Source organism: Puma concolor, chromosome D1 (assembly GCF_028749965.1).
Source record: "Puma concolor isolate L17-30 chromosome D1, mPumCon1.1.hap2, whole genome shotgun sequence".
NCBI lineage: Eukaryota > Metazoa > Chordata > Mammalia > Carnivora > Felidae > Puma > Puma concolor.
The window spans coordinates 110522673-110540493 of record NC_141676.1 but is presented as its reverse complement, the minus strand read 5'-3'; the positions used below and the strand labels follow the sequence as shown (position 1 = coordinate 110540493).

At 42.1% G+C, this 17821-nt stretch overlaps 1 protein-coding gene across 2 annotated transcripts in view; it reads left to right on the top strand.

Moving 5' to 3' along the window:
• Positions 1-17821, top strand: part of ELMOD1 (ELMO domain containing 1) — a 65236-nt gene that overhangs the window by 27491 nt on the left and 19924 nt on the right. Inside the window, exons 3-6 of one of the 2 annotated variants that reach the window (XM_086679236.1) lie at positions 8475-8620; positions 8973-9001; positions 9959-10056; positions 13848-13977. In XM_086679236.1, coding sequence (XP_086535362.1) covers positions 8475-8620; positions 8973-9001; positions 9959-10056; positions 13848-13977 — 403 coding nt within the window. Of the gene's footprint in view, positions 1-8454; positions 8621-8972; positions 9002-9958; positions 10057-13847; positions 13978-17821 lie in introns of those variants that run through there. The other variant, XM_086679235.1, reaches the window with a different exon arrangement.

Below are 17821 nucleotides of genomic sequence, written 5' to 3'. Positions count from 1 at the left end.
AATTTTTTTTTTCCCAACGTTTATTTATTTTTGGGACAGAGAGAGACAGAGCATGAACGGGGGAGGGGCAGAGAGAGAGGGAGACACAGAATCGGAAACAGGCTCCAGGCTCTGAGCCATCAGCCCAGAGCCCGATGCAGGGCTCGAACTCACGGACCGCGAGATTGTGACCTGGCTGAAGTCGGATGCTTAACCGACTGCACCACCCAGGCGCCCCTGAAATTATGTTTTTTACAGTAATCAGAACAGTATTAATTTTGAAATTTTCTAATAAAGGGAATCTTTTAAGTTTATTTATTTTGAGGGGAGGAGGGGCAGAGAGAGAGAGGAAGAGAGAGAATCCCAAGCAGGCTCCATGCTGCCAGCACAGAGCCCAGTGTGGTGCTCAACCTCAGCAACTGTGGGATCATGACCTAAGCCGAAATCAAGAGTCAGATGCTAAGCCACCCAGGCGCCCCAAGGGAATCTTTTAAGTCACCCATATAAATGATTGCTTCCAACTATCCCAGCCTCAGGGTCTCACTTTCTTGGCTGTGGACTTCACTGTGTACCTTCTTCCTTCCTTGGGCAGAAGACAGGGAAAGAATGTATTTGTCACACTCCCACCTTCTTGGGAGAACTTTTGAGAAATAAAAGTTACACCCAAGTCCTGACTGTAAAGCAACTGAGGGGAACAAAGAGTATTTTGCTGCCGTCATTAGGTAAATAAAGGCTCCCAATTAGCAAAAAATACCGTAAATTGGTTTTTGTTTTTTTGTTTTTTTTAATTTTTTTTTTTTAATGTTTTATTTATTTTTGAGACAGAGAGAGACAGAGCATGAATGGTGGAGGGTCAGAGAGAGAGGGAGACACAGAATCTGAAACAGGCTCCAGGCTCGGAGCTGTCAGCCCAGAGCCCGATGCGGGGCTCGAACTCACGGACCGCGAGATCGTGACCTGGCTGAAGTCGGACGCTTAACCGACTGCGCCACCCAGGCGCCCCTGTAAATTGGTTTTTTAAGTCATTCACACTTGATTAGTATCTCCGTCCACTGATTCATTTAGTGAGCACATACTGCTAATAATTCCAGTACTGTACCACATTTTTAATTCTTACTTTCTCTTTATTACAATTGTAATAAAGTACGAATCGCTATCCCATAGTACAGAGCAGGGCAAGAAGGCTTCGCAAGGTGAAGTACCTCATCCAGGGGCACACAGATATTTGAACGAGGCCCGCCTGACCTCAAAGCTGTTTCTCATCGTTTCTGCATCGTCCTCATGTGTGCCTGTGGTGAGGCACTGTGGGGGATATGACAGGAAACACGAGGTGGCCTCTGCTCTAAAGGAACCTACCACTTGCTAGGGAGAATGTGCTAGGCCCATGGACACAGAAGTCACAAGTAAGAAGGACTGTGATCGCCGACACACATGCATGTTACAATATACATATGTACATAAATATGCACGCACGCATATGACGTGCACACACAAGCACACACACATGTGTACCTACACATACACATATTTTAAATTATTTTGTTCCCTGCGCTAAAACAAAACAGCAACAACAAACTGTTTCCACACCCTTGTTGAAATATGTTAGCCTGAAAGGTGTTCTAAGCAGTTTCCCGTGGGTGAGATTTTCAAGGCCACCCCTTGGGCCACTTCACTTTCATGAAGCTCGTCATCCAGAGCATGAGGCCAGGGATACTCAGTGTCAGTTTGAATTTCACTTCCTTAACTCTTGTATGTTTGTCTTTTGTTCCGAAGTGGAGGGGGTGGGGGGGGCGCCCTCATGTTCCCCGTTGTTTTTGCCTCCTTATTAGGATGATCAGGTCAGCAGGGGTGGGCTTTCCCCATCCATTCTCAGAGGAAGGTACTTTCTCTCCTTTGCGTCTCTAACTAACACTCTGGGCAATTTCTTGGAGAGGACTGTCACACTGTTCTTGTTTTTATGGTCATTTTCCTTACCAGACTGGAAGTTCTTTGTGGACAGGGATGGCATGTGATTTGCAGTGAAACTAAGCTCTTGACTCACATTCCCTTCTTCCCCCTGCCACGCCCTGTCCTGTCCTTCACAGCCTGTCTTCTCGTTTTGTATCTGTAAACTACCTTTCAGTGACCATCTGTCATTTTTCCCCCCACCGATTCATTTCCAATCTCTTTCCTGCAACTACTCTAGGTCTTTAACTCAACAGAAATTAATTTATTCATAATACTGAGAACATCCTCTACCCTGCTCCTGACGGTTACTACACATTTTTAAAAATTCTCTTATGCAGTGAATCCATAACAGTAACAGGCCCACTCCTTCTCCCCTCTAGAACATTTTGAGGCCTATTATGGATGATGACTTTCTTTTATTTATAGATTTACTTTTCATTCTCTTTAAAATATTTTTATCTACAATAAAAGTTTATATTTGAGATTATGTTTAAATAGTCTTTTTAGTTTCTTTTTAAAAATGCTTTTTAAATGTCAAAGTATAATGTGTTTGTTGACTGCCTTATAAATAAGTCAATGTAAGTATTCTCCAAACAGAAAAACAAAAAATCTGAATCTTAAAAATAAGTTTTATAAAAAAATAAGTTTTATAAAATGTATGTATTTAAGCATCAAATTTTTATAGAGTAGTGAGTCATCAATAAATCAAGATAAGCCCATGCCTCCTTTTCTTTGAAATGAAAAAAGGATAAGCCATTATTTATTGTTTTCATTTTTTTAAATATTTATTTTTGAGACAGAGAGAGACAGAGCATGAGCAGGGGAGGGGCAGAGAGAGAGGGAGACACAGAATCCGAAGCAGGCTCCAGGCTCCCAGCCGTCAGCACAGAGCCCGACATGGGGCTCGAACTCACAAACCGCGAGATCATGACCTGAGCAGAAATTGGCCGCTTGATCGACTGAGCCACCCAGGCGCCCCAGTATTGTTTTAGTTATCTCTCCGTCCGCTCTTGGTCTCTACGCCCTCAGATAAAATTTCCCTGGAAAGTAAAAACAGTGCCCTTTGCTATAGCAATAGAATTTGAAATAGTGCCAATCCATGATAAGTTTATACCGACTACTTTTCAAAGGCAGTGTTATCTCTTCAGATAAATAATGATGGAAAAGACCAGGGGACCCACCTGCCAGACGGAGCACTGGGTCTCACCGCTGTTCAAGGCGGGGAATTATTCTTGTTCTCCTAAGGGCCCACAAATAGTTTCTTTGTGATTTACTATTACCAGTCCATGCATCAAGTCTACTCCAGTTTCTCTTGCTACTAGGAAGCTCATTGTAGAGAGAGGCCCATTTACTAGGCCAAACCTCTATTGACAAGTTAATTCCCAATTGATTGCCAGTAGCCCTAGTTAGGAACCTCAATAGAATATTTTTTTCTAAAATTTTTCTTCTTTTTTTTTTTTTAATGTTTATTTATTTTTGAAACAGAGAGAGACAGAGCATGAACAGGGGAGGGTCAGAGAGAGGGAGACACAGAATCTGAAACAGGCTCCAGGTTCCGAGCTGTCAGCACAGAGCCCGACGCGGGGCTTGAACTCACGAACCGCGAGATCATGACCTGAGCCGAAGTCGGACGCTCAACCGACTGAGCCACCCAGGCGCCCGTTTTCTAAAATTTTTCAAACATCGTTTTGGAAAATGAATGAAATGTTGGAAACATTGAGCGGTTTGTTGTTCTCTACGGCCACTCAGATGAAAAGTGTTTTGTTTAGGCAACTATGGTTTGAATCAAGAACTGTGATTATTTTATGTGTCCTTCCTCACCAGTAGTGTACTTCTTATTTATTACAGGATTTCTTCAAGCAAGAATTAACTTTCACTAGCAAACTCATTGAAACTGTTCAAAATAAGCCACTTTTCTCTTATTATTCCAAAAGAAGACGTCAGTCACAAACTTAAGATGATGGCGTAGTGTTGCACCACAGGTACCCACACCCCCTCAGCCCGCAGGCTGGGGCTACGTGGTTCTAGGCGATTCTCCTGCTTCAACGGTCCCATCCCTGCCGAGTAGATTCCTCTAACAAAGCACCACAAGACAGGAGCTCTCTTTTATCTGGTGTTAGAGATATGATCCATTTTGAATAACTTACTTTGGATGGCTATTCTGGTTCAAGCTAGGGAATGAATGTGAAATAATAAAAGCGACCCTAATTGGCTTGTGGAAAAACACCGCTGTGACCTCAACCATAAACTTCACTCTAGAGCATACCAATAAATGGTTGTAATAGAAAAAATTGGAACTGAAACGTGTAAGTAGTTCTTATTATTAAATCAGCTTTTCCCAGTGCTTGTGCAACACATTGATGTTAGTTAGGAAGCCACAGTAAGTCCTTCTGGAACACTCTCAAAATGCTGTGATTAAAAAAAGAAACAACGGGATCAAACACAAAAACTGCTGTCTATGCATGTGGCTATTAAAACAGGGGCTAGTTTTAATCTGGATTTTCTTCCAGTAGTCTTGAGAATTTTGTGGCTGTTCCTACAAAAGGTAGTAGATCCTTTCAGTAGTAAGTTGAGAATCTTCCATCACAAGTAAGAAAACAAAGTCTAGCGTTATGAAGTAAAAAAGCGAGACTCCCCTACCTAAAATTAAGCTTCTCATTTTGATGATTTAGGCCAGGAGGGAAAAAAAACAAGCAGAATTATAAAGCCCCTGAATATAGAGTTCGGATGGTGGAGAGGGTGTGGCTGTAATTCTCATTCAAAGAGTAGGAACAGAACTTCCTTTCTTTTCTCCTAAACCAGCCACTGGTGGACTTAAAAAGCATTTAAAGATCCATTTCTTAACTTCTTCCTTTTCAGGGTAGACATGCCAAATGAACTTACGAACATTCTCCCAAAATATTTAATTATGTTTATTCTCCCTGGACCGTCAGGAGTTTTTGCATAAACTTTACGATTTAGGGACTTCAACAGGTCCAAACGTTCTAAAAGTGAGCCCCTGACAACAGCTGATGGTGAAGAACAGTCATCCTATGGAAGCTTTGCTGATCTGGTCCTTTCTTGCAGAAACAAGTTAGACGTGGTGTCTGTCATCAAAACGAGGCTTCCAAAGTAAAAGGCACCACTGGCATTTCCATCTCTGAAATCTCTGCCTTAGGTTTATGATCTAATTACAAAATAAATTATATCTGTCAAAATACTGTTTGATCTCATGATCTGGCTTGAAAAAATATATAGTATGTAGATAACAGAGCAAGAAAATATACAGTGCTATAGCACAGCAAGCTGGCCTTTTAATGAAATACTTGTGGGTGTCTGGGCCCATTAGGAAAAGAGCTAAAATATATTCTTAATAAATAATTATCAGGACTCCTGGCCTAGAAATTACAAACAGGTAAAGAAGCAGTGTATAAATTTCACTCCGTGATGGAAGTGGGCATTTCTCTTTCACAACCTGTGACACTGGTTGTGTGGCTGCGTGAGAGGGATGTGACAGACCCCAGAGAGTGCCGAGCCCTGAGACATGAGGCAGCATCAGCCCGTCGCTGGAGATCTCCGACTACGACGGGTCTCCCTGTCTTTGACAGTGTGAGCCTCAGGGGAGCTGGAAACAGAAGAGATCAGAGCAAACAGAACATGATGTCTTTTCTCTCCTTTTATGTAAGACTGCCTTAATGCAAAACAGTTCCCCAGGCGTTTTCTTCTCATGGGCAAGGAGGCAGCGGAAGAAATCACAGATGGGCTAGATGCCACTGTCCACGTGGACACCTCCTGCCCCTCAGACGACACGGCTAGGCCTCAAGCCACGTCTCTGCATGGATCTGATGGAGACGTTGTATGAGGGAAACTTTCTAGTTTAATTTGAGCTGTAAAATGGTCTGGTGCCTCGTACCCTAAGCAGAGTAAATACAAAGGTACCCCTGACTGATCAGAACCCTTTGTCCCCAAGAACCTGACTGTCATGGAGTCCTGGCTCGCGGACTACGAGGCTTCATCTGAGGAGCCGGCCCACGTGCTGTAAGCAAGCTCCCTGGGCCCCAGAAGGACCGGTCATGGGAAGCTTTTATCCTCGACTTCGTCACAGGAATAAAGCCGACCAGTAACAGCAATACCAGCTGGCCCATCACCAGCTAACAAAGATATGCTCAATCCTCTCTGCTGGCATAGCTATCTAGTAGTTGGAAAACGGAAATTTTTTTTTCCGAGAGAAAGCTCAAGTTTCATAAAATTTCTCATGCATCTAATTAAGATGTTCCACTAAATTTATATTTAGGTTACCTTTTTTTTTTTTAATCATAATAGATCTTAGGATGTATGTGACTAAAACAGCTGAATTTCAGACTTTAAAAGGTAGTAAATCCATTTTTTATCTTTCAGCAGAAGCTAACTGACTTCACATAGAAACCTTATATACACTCTTGTAATGGCTTTTGGTGATCATTTATACATTTTAATTGTTATAGCCTTTTTTATTAAACAAAATAAAATGTACTTATACAAAAAATGAAAATATACTTAGTGAAAATTGAAAGTAAAAAGTACTCATAATTCCTTTACCCATTAATACCACTGTTAACATCTGAATGTATCCAGTGTCTTTTTCTCCTTGTTCAGACATCACCATTAGATTTTTTTTAACAGTTTCCATTTTTTTTTGACTTTTTAAAGTTTATTTATTTGAGAGAGAGCAAAAGCAGGAGAGGGGCAGAGAGAAGGAGAGACAGAATCCCAAGCAGGCTTGGGATCAACACAGAGCCCAGTAATACAGGGCTAGAACTCCCAAGCCATGAGATCATGACCTGAGCCGAGATCAAGAGTCAGACACTTAACTGACCGAGCCACCCAGGTACCCCAGCATTAGAGTTTTCTAAAACATAAAGTCGATCATTTCATGTATGTCTCTTCCTAATTTTTCCTATTTGTAAGCATATCATGACATTTTCTCACGTTATTTGATATCCTAGAACATAATTCCATTACCTACAAAGGACTCCATTGTGTTGTCTTATTGTAGCAGTTTGGTTACTGTTTCCTCCACTCCCTATGCATTTATATGATACAGATTCCAAGCCCTTGTACACATTAGCCTACTAGAATTTTTATTTTTAACACAGGCTGTTCAAGACACTAGAGCCAGAGCAATTAAGCAAAGGAACACAATCAAGGTGACGGTTCATATTCACGGATGGATCACATCACTAAGGCTACTAGTTAACAACTCTCATTCACCTGCGTGACCCCGGATCACCTTAGGGTAGGGCTGGAGGGAATCAGTGAACATTTGAGAAAAAGAAACATCTTTTAGAAATGACACTGACAGGAAGTTCTATAAATAATTCTGCCTCCTAGGAATGCACGGTATGCAGACGTAGATTGAATAGAAGTTCCTGGACGAGAAGTCCTCTTTACCTCTGTAGCTTGAGTCATGTTGAGACTCTAAACAGTGTCATGAAGTAGGAGACATTCACATATTAAAAATAAAATAAGGGGCGCCTGGGTGGCTCAGCTGGTTAAACGTCCAGCTTCATCTCAGGTCATGATCTCGTGGTTCATGAGTTCGAGCCCCACATGAGGCTCTGTGGTGACAGCTCAGAGCCTGGAGCCTGCTTCGGATTCTGTCTCCCTCTCTCTCTGCCCCTACACTATTCACACTCTGTCTCACTCTCACTCTCTGTGTCAAAAAATAAACATTTAAAAAAGTTAAAAATAAAAGTCACCATAAAACACAAGTCCACATGTGCCAGAGATGTAAGGACACGATTGGTGACTAGATACTTCCTGGTTTGTTGGGGAATTACTGGGCTGCTCTAAGGCAAACTTTGTTTAACGGGAGCCAAGAACAAGCTTGTCAAGAGGTGGAGTCAGGGGAAGGTTTAAATCCGAGAAGGTTGACGAACTGAAGGTCACCCTACTTGTTCAATGAACTTGCCTTCTGACAAGTGCGAGAAGCGGCAGCAGAGAAGACAGGTGGCACACAACCGAGTCCTCAAGGGGGACAACGGCGCCTAATGGAAAGCAGACCGGCGGGGGAAAGAATGAGAGTGAGGGAAGAGTCAAAGCAGGCACTAAGGAGGGGCTGCACATGGAGCAGGGCCAGCTGAGGGGCTGTCTACAGCGGCAGGAGGCGAGTTCAGCCATGGCTCGTTCTTCCCCGTGGCTACGGGAGAGGCAACTCCAAAACACAGACGTACTGTTTACATGGTACTGATTCACTTTCATGAGGTTTTTAGGCAAAGGTAAGAAAAGAAAGGACTCTTGGCTGTGTGTCCCCCTCGGTGTTTGGAATATCAAATTCAACCAGAACACAGGGCCTTCTAGAGTTGCCTGCAGTCGTAGTTAGTGCATCCTCACAGACCGTGGGCTTCCCTCCCAAAAATGGGTTTTGTAGCTGTGCCAAGTAAAATAACACGGGAGCAGGGAAACGAATATGATTGCAAACCCAGAAGTCTAATGGTTGATTTTTTTCTGGGCTTTTCCTGCTGGTGGTGGCCGCTTTCCATTCTCTTCCAGAGTTCTATTGGAAGGGTGCTGTCTTTTGTCTTTGACAGAATGTTGTTCCAGGTGTGCCTGTATTTTTACTGTAAATTTTTGTGGCGCTGCCTAAAATTTGTAATGAGGAAGCTGACTGGAAGATGTGAACTGCAACGGATCTGTTACAGTACCAAGCCTGGGGCTTCTAGAACCATGAAAATCGGTAAGTATGAAACAAAGAAGTGAGCAGAATGTAAGCTTGATGGGATTGTGGCTGCAGCACGTTATATTTGTGTATGGCAATTTCTTCTGATAGAGAGGGAGAGAGAGAGGGAGAGCGCACACACATGCACAGGGGAGGGGCAGAGGGAGAGGGAGAGAATCCCAAGCAGGCTCCGTGCCCAGCACAGAGCTCGTTACAGGGCTCACTCTCATGACCATGAGACCATGACCTGAGCCAAAATCAAGAGTTAGACACTTAAGTGACTGAGCCACCCAGGTACCCCTGTTTTTAGTAATTTTAAGCCCCTTGCAAATGTCATTTTTTCATGGCTTTTTTATTGTCACTTCTACAGAAACATCACTGAGGGATTCAAAAAGTAAGGTAAGTGAAACCATTTCTGTATTTTTCAACAACTTTTCACTTGGAGGCTTACCTCCATCATCAAAAAGTAAACGTTTTAACAAACAAATATATACCAATGGCAATGCAAACTGAGAAAAAAGATTGGTTTGCTCATTACAAGCCATTATACTCTTGATGACACAAGAGCAGCCACTGAATGTGAATTTCTAGGCAGATTTATGACGCAGTATTACTTCATTGTTGAATTAGTCCTCTTTTTTAAAAAGTTTACTTTTTGAGAGAGAGGTAGGGTGAGTGTGAGCAGGGGAGAGGCAAAGCAAGAGGGAGAGAGAGAATCCCAAGCAGGCTCCACACCATCAGCACAGAGCCTGATGTGGGGCTTGAACTCATGAAACATGAGATCATGACTGAGCCGAAATCAAGTCGGAATGTTAACTGAGCAACCCAGATGCCCCAAATCACTTAATTTTATACTCAAAATTTCCAAAGAAAATCAGAGAAGCCACTATGCTAGCTATCACAGCATACAGTTAAGCATCCACATAAAAGAGAAAAATCTGGGTTTTTTTTCAAGATTCTTGAATATTATTACTTAATTTGATATCCTTAAGACTATGTGCTTTACTCACTCATAGGCATACTGCCCATTAACAATGGAAACCATATACACTGGGTCAGAAAAATAAGCTATAATGTTTCAATATAAAGATCTTGAAAAAAAATTAAATAGGACAAAAAACTTATGTATTTCTGTTTTATGTTAATTATCTTAATCAGGAAAATTGCACTCCCCCTATTGTGAAAATGTCTGATTTTCTAGAATTCAAACACTAAATCAATTTTTGCTTTTAGCTTAGTTCTAGCTTAGTCTTATTTAGAAGTTCTAAGCAAATACTTGAAGCCCCCCATCTAAAGAGACCCCGCTTAAGCCACTGATGCTCGTGACAAGGGAACTGACTGAAATGTGTTTTCCAGCTGCTGCAGACTTCCGTGAGTGTTCACCCTGATGCTATTGAAAAAACTATAGAAGACATCATGGAACTGAAAAAAATTAACCCCGACATAAATCCACAGTAAGAATGTATTTATGATGTAAACACAGAGCGCAGGGCACGCATTGAGTACTTCTGTAGACCTGAGCTCGCTGGCATGCTCTCCCTCTCTGTGCCCCACCCCCACAATCATCTGCAATGTTTTTGACTTTCAGATGAAAAATAAGGGGGAAAAGGTGCCTTTTTCATATTTGCAAACAGCAGCAACTCTGTACTTTTGTCATGATTTATGCGTAGGCTTCTGAGAGGCCATGAATGTGAGAAATCTGATGGATGCCCTACTCTCAGAAGATGAAATCAGGGGAGCCCATTTAGCAGCAGTCGCTCCGTGCAATGCCTATTTTCAACGAACAGTAAATGTTCACCTTGTAAATGTGCCTAAGTGGATCTGCTCCATCAAAAATATTCCTCCAGTTTATGACAGGCTGATAATGTTGGCGACGGGTCTTAATGCTTGTCAAGGAGACTGGCGTGTGTGGGAGGGATAGATGGTTTTTATATGAAGCCTTTAGAACTTTGTGATTTAGTCATCCTATCTTGGAAATATTAAAATGCATTTGGCATCGTACGTGATGTTTAAAATTAGCTTTATATTTTCCATCGGGTACAGGAGTTTCTCAGTGAAATTTTGGGCTAAGGATGTTGGTTAGAAATATACCTGGTGCAGGTATATTTAGAGACAGTTTAGGGAGGTAACAATCAACCTGTCTTTCGGATGGGATAGGCGGGAACTTCGCACGTTATCGCTGAGAAAGGCTTTTAATTGCTAAAGACGGGGAGCTGTGGTTGAAGGGCATGTCAGAGTGCGCTCTGTATAGGTCTGTCTCTTGGAGGGATTCTGGGGACTAATGGGGGCTCATCACAAAATTCCATCTCCACATGGTCTCCAGAGCATCCTTCCGCAGACACTTCAGCTAATTGGGTGTCTGTTCCTTATTCAGTCATGAAGGGTGATTTAATTATACGGCAAATGTCTTTTTGAAACCTCTGACACATATTTTATTTCTTTGGGAAGGTAATAAGAAGGCAATTCATTATTAAACGAAGTTGAACCAAAAATTTAAGAGTGCGGTTGGGCATGAGGGATATGAGACTCACAATCATATTTGGAGACTGGGTTAGATTTAATAGCAGATCTTCTCTGTCTCTTCTGTGAAAGTTAGGTTTCATTCCAGAAGCATTTCCTTGCCCTCTATTCTTGTGATTTCCTTTGGGGGGGGGGAACCCTCATAAGCCGTAGCATGTGTGTTTACATCTCGGTATGGGCTTCAGTGCTTTTTTCTACACTGACATGACAAAATGTGATTTTTAGAAATTCAATTTCTGGAAAAAATCAGGAAATAGAAAAGGCTGAAGGAAATATTTTCTAATCTGTCAAGCCATTACTTCTTTAAACCGCACGTCTTTTTTTGGTTTTAATTCCAGGGTAGTTAACATCCAATGTCCTATCAGTTTCAGGTGTACATTTTTTCGGTTGGTCTCATTTTTTCCCTTTGTTTGGTTTCTTAAATTCCATATACGAGTGAAACCATATGGTATTTGTCTTTCTCTGACTTTTTTTAAAAGTTTGCTTGTTTATTTTGAGAGAGAGAAAGCAGGGGAGGAGCAGAGAAAGAGGGGGTCCCGAGAAGGCTCCACACTTTTAGCGCAGAGCCTGACATGGGCTCAATCCCATGAATTCTGGGATCATGACCCAAGCTGAGATCAAGAGTCAGACGCTTAACCGACTGAGCCACCCAGGCGCCCCTCTCTGACTTATTTCACTTAGCATTATACTCTGTAGATGCATCCATGTTGTTTGCAAATGGCAAGATCTCATCCCTTTAATGGCTGAGTAATACTCCACTGTCCGGATACCACATGTTCTTTATCCCTTCATCCCACATTTGGTTTTAATTACATTTTTTTTTCAAGTTGAAAAATGACTACAGTAAACATGGAATCGGCTCCTCTTGCTCCATCCCGTTTTACTTCTCTCGCTCTCTTCCTCCAAATTAACTCTCCTCCCAGGCCTACGCTGATTCTCAAGGTGACCAGTGCCACTGTGCCCTTTTCCTAAATTTAAATCTGATTCGGTTTTCTTGGTGCTGTGGTAACAAATAATTATAATGGCCATTTCACTGAACATTCAGTTTTATTTAAGTTTCGCATTTGGGTTATCTGACCCTGTACTCCAAGTATGGAATAGGTATGCCACCCTAAGATGTGAAATTCTCTGTGGCTCCCAGTGTTAAACAATCTTTGAGCCACAAAAGTGAATGACCGTAAAGAAACTTACCAGGAATGCATAAATGTGAAACCCTACCTTTAGATTTAAAAACGCCATCAAACAAGCATGGGAGAATAATTTGCACGACAGTAGTTTATGTGAACAAGGATCTTGGTGACTATTTAGCCACCTGTTGGACAAATTTGTTCTGTGACTACTTCAGGAGATGGTGTTTCACCTGCTGTGTTGTGATCACAGAAAGTAGCTAGTGATCCTCTGTGTATCACACTTGCCGGACTGTTTTCTGTCTGGGTGATATGTTTTAAGGGGGCCGTTATTCAAACAGTATCCATTCAGAGAAGACTGAATGTGCAAGATGGTAAAACATGTGAAAACCGTGTCCCATGAGAGGGAACTGAAGGAAGAGCGCACTTTTTTTTAGCACTGAAGATCAGACTACAAGGAAGAATTGCTGTCTTAAACAGTCGTGGCAGGGGAAAGTTGGAAATTAATTTCCTCAGAGAACAAGCTTTGAACCACCTGGTAATAAGGAAGGCACATTCTGTTTCAGCGTGAGAAAAAGGCTTCAGACAAAGAGCGAGTCAGAATGGAGTGGCAAGTTGTGTAGTCAGCTTTTCCTCTTGGCTTTGCCTCATCTGCCAGGGATGCTCCCAAGAAGAAGCGCTTTTGTCGTTTTGTGTTGTTGTTGTGAATTTTCTTACCGCTGAGGGCTGACACTCTCTCACACACATGTAAGGTGCTTCTGACTACAGCCGCCTGGTGGGGGGCAGGGCTAATGGGTCCCTACGAACCCATGATCACTTATATTTTCTACATCTTACTTAAATCACCTGCAAAAAGAACTCCCTTGTTTTTTAAACCATATTGTTGCACCTTGGCTTAAGAAATGGCCAGAATGAGACGAAACTTTTAGCCAAGTTCTTCAACTGTCTATCCATGTGGAGCTTTGGTAAGAAACTGTGCTTCTACTCAAGTAAGAAGTGGTTATGAGACCAGCACAGGAAATGTTACATTCCTTTATTTTTCTAAATAAACTAAGTATGGCTCTATGTTGAAAGAAAAAAAAGAAAAAGAGAAGGAAAGGAAAGGAAAGGAAAGGAAAGGAAAGGAAAGGAAAGGAAAGGAAAAGAAAAGAAAAAGGGAGGAAGGGAGGAAGGAAGGAAGGAAGGAAGGAAGGAAGGAAGGAAGGAAGGAAGGAAGGGGAGAGAAGGAAAGAAAGAAAAACTGGGCTTCAATTAAATATATCCCGTGTGACTGAGGGTTGATGGAGGGAGGTGGGTGGGGGATGGGTCAGATGGGTGATGGGCACTGAGGAGGACACTTGTTATGATGAGCACCGGGTGTTGTATATAAGGGATGAGGCACTGGATTCTACTCCTGAAACCAATGCTGCACTGTATGCTAACTAAAATTTAAACAAAAAGGTGAAGAAAATAACTAAATGAATAAATACATCCCATGTGAAAATTTCCTCCATTTTATATTATGAAAAGTCCTATTATGCACACAACCAGTGAACAAATGCTACAATATCTGTTTCGTTTTTCCTCACGTGTGTTTCTTCTGTTTTTGAACACCTTAGGCTGGGAATCTCTCTTCAGGCTTGCCTCCTGCAAATTGTTGGCTACAGAAACCTTATTGCAGATGTGGAAAAACTGCGCAGAGAACCGTATGATTCTGATAACCCCCAACATGAAGAAATGCTGTTGAAGGTTAGACCTCGAACGTATTTCAGTCCTTCACTTAGGTCAGCTGATGTCCACCCAGCACCTGCCAAGTGCTAGACGCTGCTCAGACGGGGAGGGTACAAAGATGACTAAGACGTGGGCACCGTGCCTGGTTGGTAAAGCCTACTTTTCTTGCTGGTTCAGATGTGGGAGGTAAATTCTTCCCGAGAAAACTCATGGGAGAAGTTAAATGTAAAGTCCTTTTTTTTTTTTTGGTAATCTGAGAGCATCTCAGGTGATTTCTCTGAGCTCTTGTACCTGGCTCACGTTTAGGCTGTTTAGCTGTATGGAAAGCCAGGAGGAGAAATAGCACTTGTCCAAGAGTGACCTGGGATTTCCATTTATGACTTTTAATAGACATCAAAGAAGATGAAGTTGGTTTCTGCTTTGGCAATAGCCCTCCTGGGAAATTACCTAAGATCTTATTGCTGATTATTTATTCATGTAGCTCGGAGAATATTAGAAGAGGAGGTTAAGGTTTATATCTGGTTTATTAAAACTGTTAGAAGAACAATATACAGGGGCGCCTGGGTGGCTCAGTCGGTTAAGCGTCCGACTTCGGCTCAGGTCACGATCTCACTGTCCGTGGGTTCGAGCCCCGCGTCAGGCTCTGTGCTGACTGCTCAGAGCCTGGAGCCTGTTTCAGATTCTGTGTCTCCCTCTCTCTCTGACCCTCCCCCGTTCATGCTCTGTCTCTCTCTGTCTCAAAAATAAATAAATGTTAAAAAAAAAATTTAAAAAAAAAAGAAAAATATACAGTTCTGGCTGTCCAAGTAAAAACTTAAAAATCTCATATGATCTGACGGTGCGTTATGAAATACCAATAAAACTTGACCTCAACACTGAATCTGGAGCTTAAGAAATTAAGACCAACCTTCAGAACTATTCATCTAAAATATTTTCTCAATTCACTTCTGAAAACAGATGCTTTTTAAGATGCAGTGCTTCCTTGTCTTTGCTAGGATACAAAAAGACACTAACAAAATTGGAAGAAAACATTTGGTTAGCTGCCTTAACTTTATTTTATTGAAAAGTGTCACTAGGAGCTGTAATTTTAAGAATGTATCCTGCCGTGTTTTTGTGTATAGAAATACGTAAGCAGATGACTCACTGGTCTCTGCTAATTTGTGCTGTATCTGATGTGAATCCCTAAAGCTAAAAGAAGCTTCATTCTTTGCAGTAGTTTTCTTCTTCCATTTCTGCTCAGCTTAAATTTACCTAACCTACTGGGCTAAATAAACTTCATTTCCTTTTATTGCCTTTTTCATTCTATGTTCCGATCGAAGTAGTCAAGTTCAATTAAAATGACTTCAAGGTGAGAAACAAGAGGTGAATGAAAGAGAAACAAGACGGTGGAATTAACAGAGTGGCCACAAGCAGCTGAAGGCTTCCTTAGAGTGCCGTGATGCCTTCAGATTCAGACATTTGGGTGCCTGCGGTGCTCTGTGTTAGCTGATCCGTTGTGTGTGTGCCTGCTACACTGTCTTAGCTGATCCGTAGCGTGTGTGTGCTGGCACATAGCAGGTTTTCAACAAATACAGGTGAATGCATGAATCACTGTGGTTCATTGGATACTAAAAGTCAAGAACTTTTATGACGTACCTTTCATCTCTGGTCATGATTTGATTTTGTATGTGTTATCTTTTATTGTCACAGCTGTAAGAGGTAAGGTGATGGTTTGTAACTTTGCAGCTGAGCAGACTACAAGCATTTCAGTCCAGACTCTGATCCACACAGCCAGTAAGTTACAAACAAGGACTGTCCACTATTGTGCCAGGCACTTTGAGGAAAGGCATCTTTTTTATGCTTAAGTGGCTTGCAAGCGAACTTGGGACATACTATGCATCTACAAAAAATCACTAAACCCTATCCAGACAGAGCCCTCAAAATATCTCTTAAATGTTTTCCATGCCCACCAGCTTATTCTAGCATCATCTCCAGCTTGGGTTGTTACAATAGCCTTTTAATTCTGCCACTAAGTGTTAGCCTCCTCCCTTCCGTCTTCTAAAATACTGCTGGAGGGATTGTCTAGTCATGTGATTCCCTAGGTTAAAAACTTCAGCTTCCCTGTGTCTGCCAGAATAAATCCCATGCTTCTTAACGTGGCATTCTGGACCCTTTCCAATCTATTTCTCCAATTACCTATTACCTATTCTCACCACAAAAGCCAGCTCTTTTTAGAAATCCTTATTCGTTCAATTTTGAAATCTTCTCCAGTCTCCCCAGGAACACCTCGGAGTGGGATCTTTATTCTCTTCTTCGGTTTATTCACATTCCAAGTATGATAATAAAAACAGTAATCATAAAACATTCAGTGAATGTTTAGCACACGTTAACCTTTACAGTAAATGTTTTACAACATCATTTCATTTGATGGTCACAATAACCTCGTGGTGAGACACTGCCATTATCCCCATTTTCAGATGAGGAAAATGAGGCTGGGCAGTTAAGTACTGCGCAAGCTCACGTGGTAAGGAAGGGCTCCACGCTGCCTCTCAACGGAGGACCCATGTCTTCTTCCCATTTGTATTTCCAGAGGCTGGCCCATGGTTTGTGTTTAACTACCTGATATTGGCGTCTTTATCTTTAAAATGGACAATACCCTTGTTACCTACTCCATAAAACTTTTAGGGCAAGAGTCAGCAAACTAAAGCCTATGGGCCAAATGTGGCTGCCACCCTTCTTTGTAAATAAAGTTTTGTTGGAACATGTCCACTCATTGATGTATGTATGGTCTGTGGCTGCTTCTGTACGACAATGGCAAAGTGAAGTAATTGGAGAGTGACCATATGGCCACCAAAGCCTAAAATATTTAATATCTGGCCCTTTACAGACAAAGTTTGCCAACCTCTGATTTAGAAGCTCTGGTAATATATTAGCCATATTGTTTAAGTGCTCTGACTTATAAACGTGGGAGACCATCATCAGTGCTTATACTCAGAGTCTTAAAGTATAAAAAAATCCGGATTTTAGGATCATTTAAACATTGGCTGAGACAAAAGTGAAAAACATCACCTTATGTTCACACAGCACTGTCCATATGAGCTATTCAAATGGACATTTCTATTAAACATTTGCTAAACCACATAAATAATAAAGGGAAATTTTTATGTGGATTCATGTACCTAATAGAAAAAAATATAGCCTAGAATTGAAAGATCCTCTCTTGCTGGGAAGAGATAATCCCATGGTGGCCTTGGTGAGAAGCGGCTTCTCCTCGGATGAATGGGTGGACAGACAAACGGCCTTGTCCTTGCTCTTCTTTTTTAAGTGTCTAGGTATTTTGAGAGAGAGAGAGAGAGATTATCCAAGCTGTCAGTGCAGAGCCCAATGCAGGGCTCGACCTCATGAACCGTGAGATCATGACCTGAGCTGCAATCAAGAGTTGTACGCTTAACAAACTGAGCCGCGAGCACCCCTGCCTTGCTTTTCTGCAGCAGACCTAAGTAAGACAAGGAGAAAGTGCTGAAACAAGCTTGTGTCAAAGGCTCAGTGCAAAGAGAACAGAGTTAAGCAGAGCCAGGGCCGTGACAGAGGACGGTGTGACTCAGAGTGCAGCTTCCACACCCAACTTGTCATCTGGCACAGGAATCACCCTCTCTGTCTCTGGTCTCCTGCCCTGGCAAGTGGCTTCGTAGTAACTCCACTCCCAACAGCACAGTTTAGATGGCTGAGTTCCTCAGAGCACCCCTCATCAGAGGCCCACTGCCTTCATTCAGATTTCTGGTCAGCTCCCGACATGCCAGAAATGACCTCATCCTTCAGGGCCACCCTGCCTCCTACCCTTACTTTTTCAGAGAATAGCCTGTCTATCAGAAGAGAATCCAGT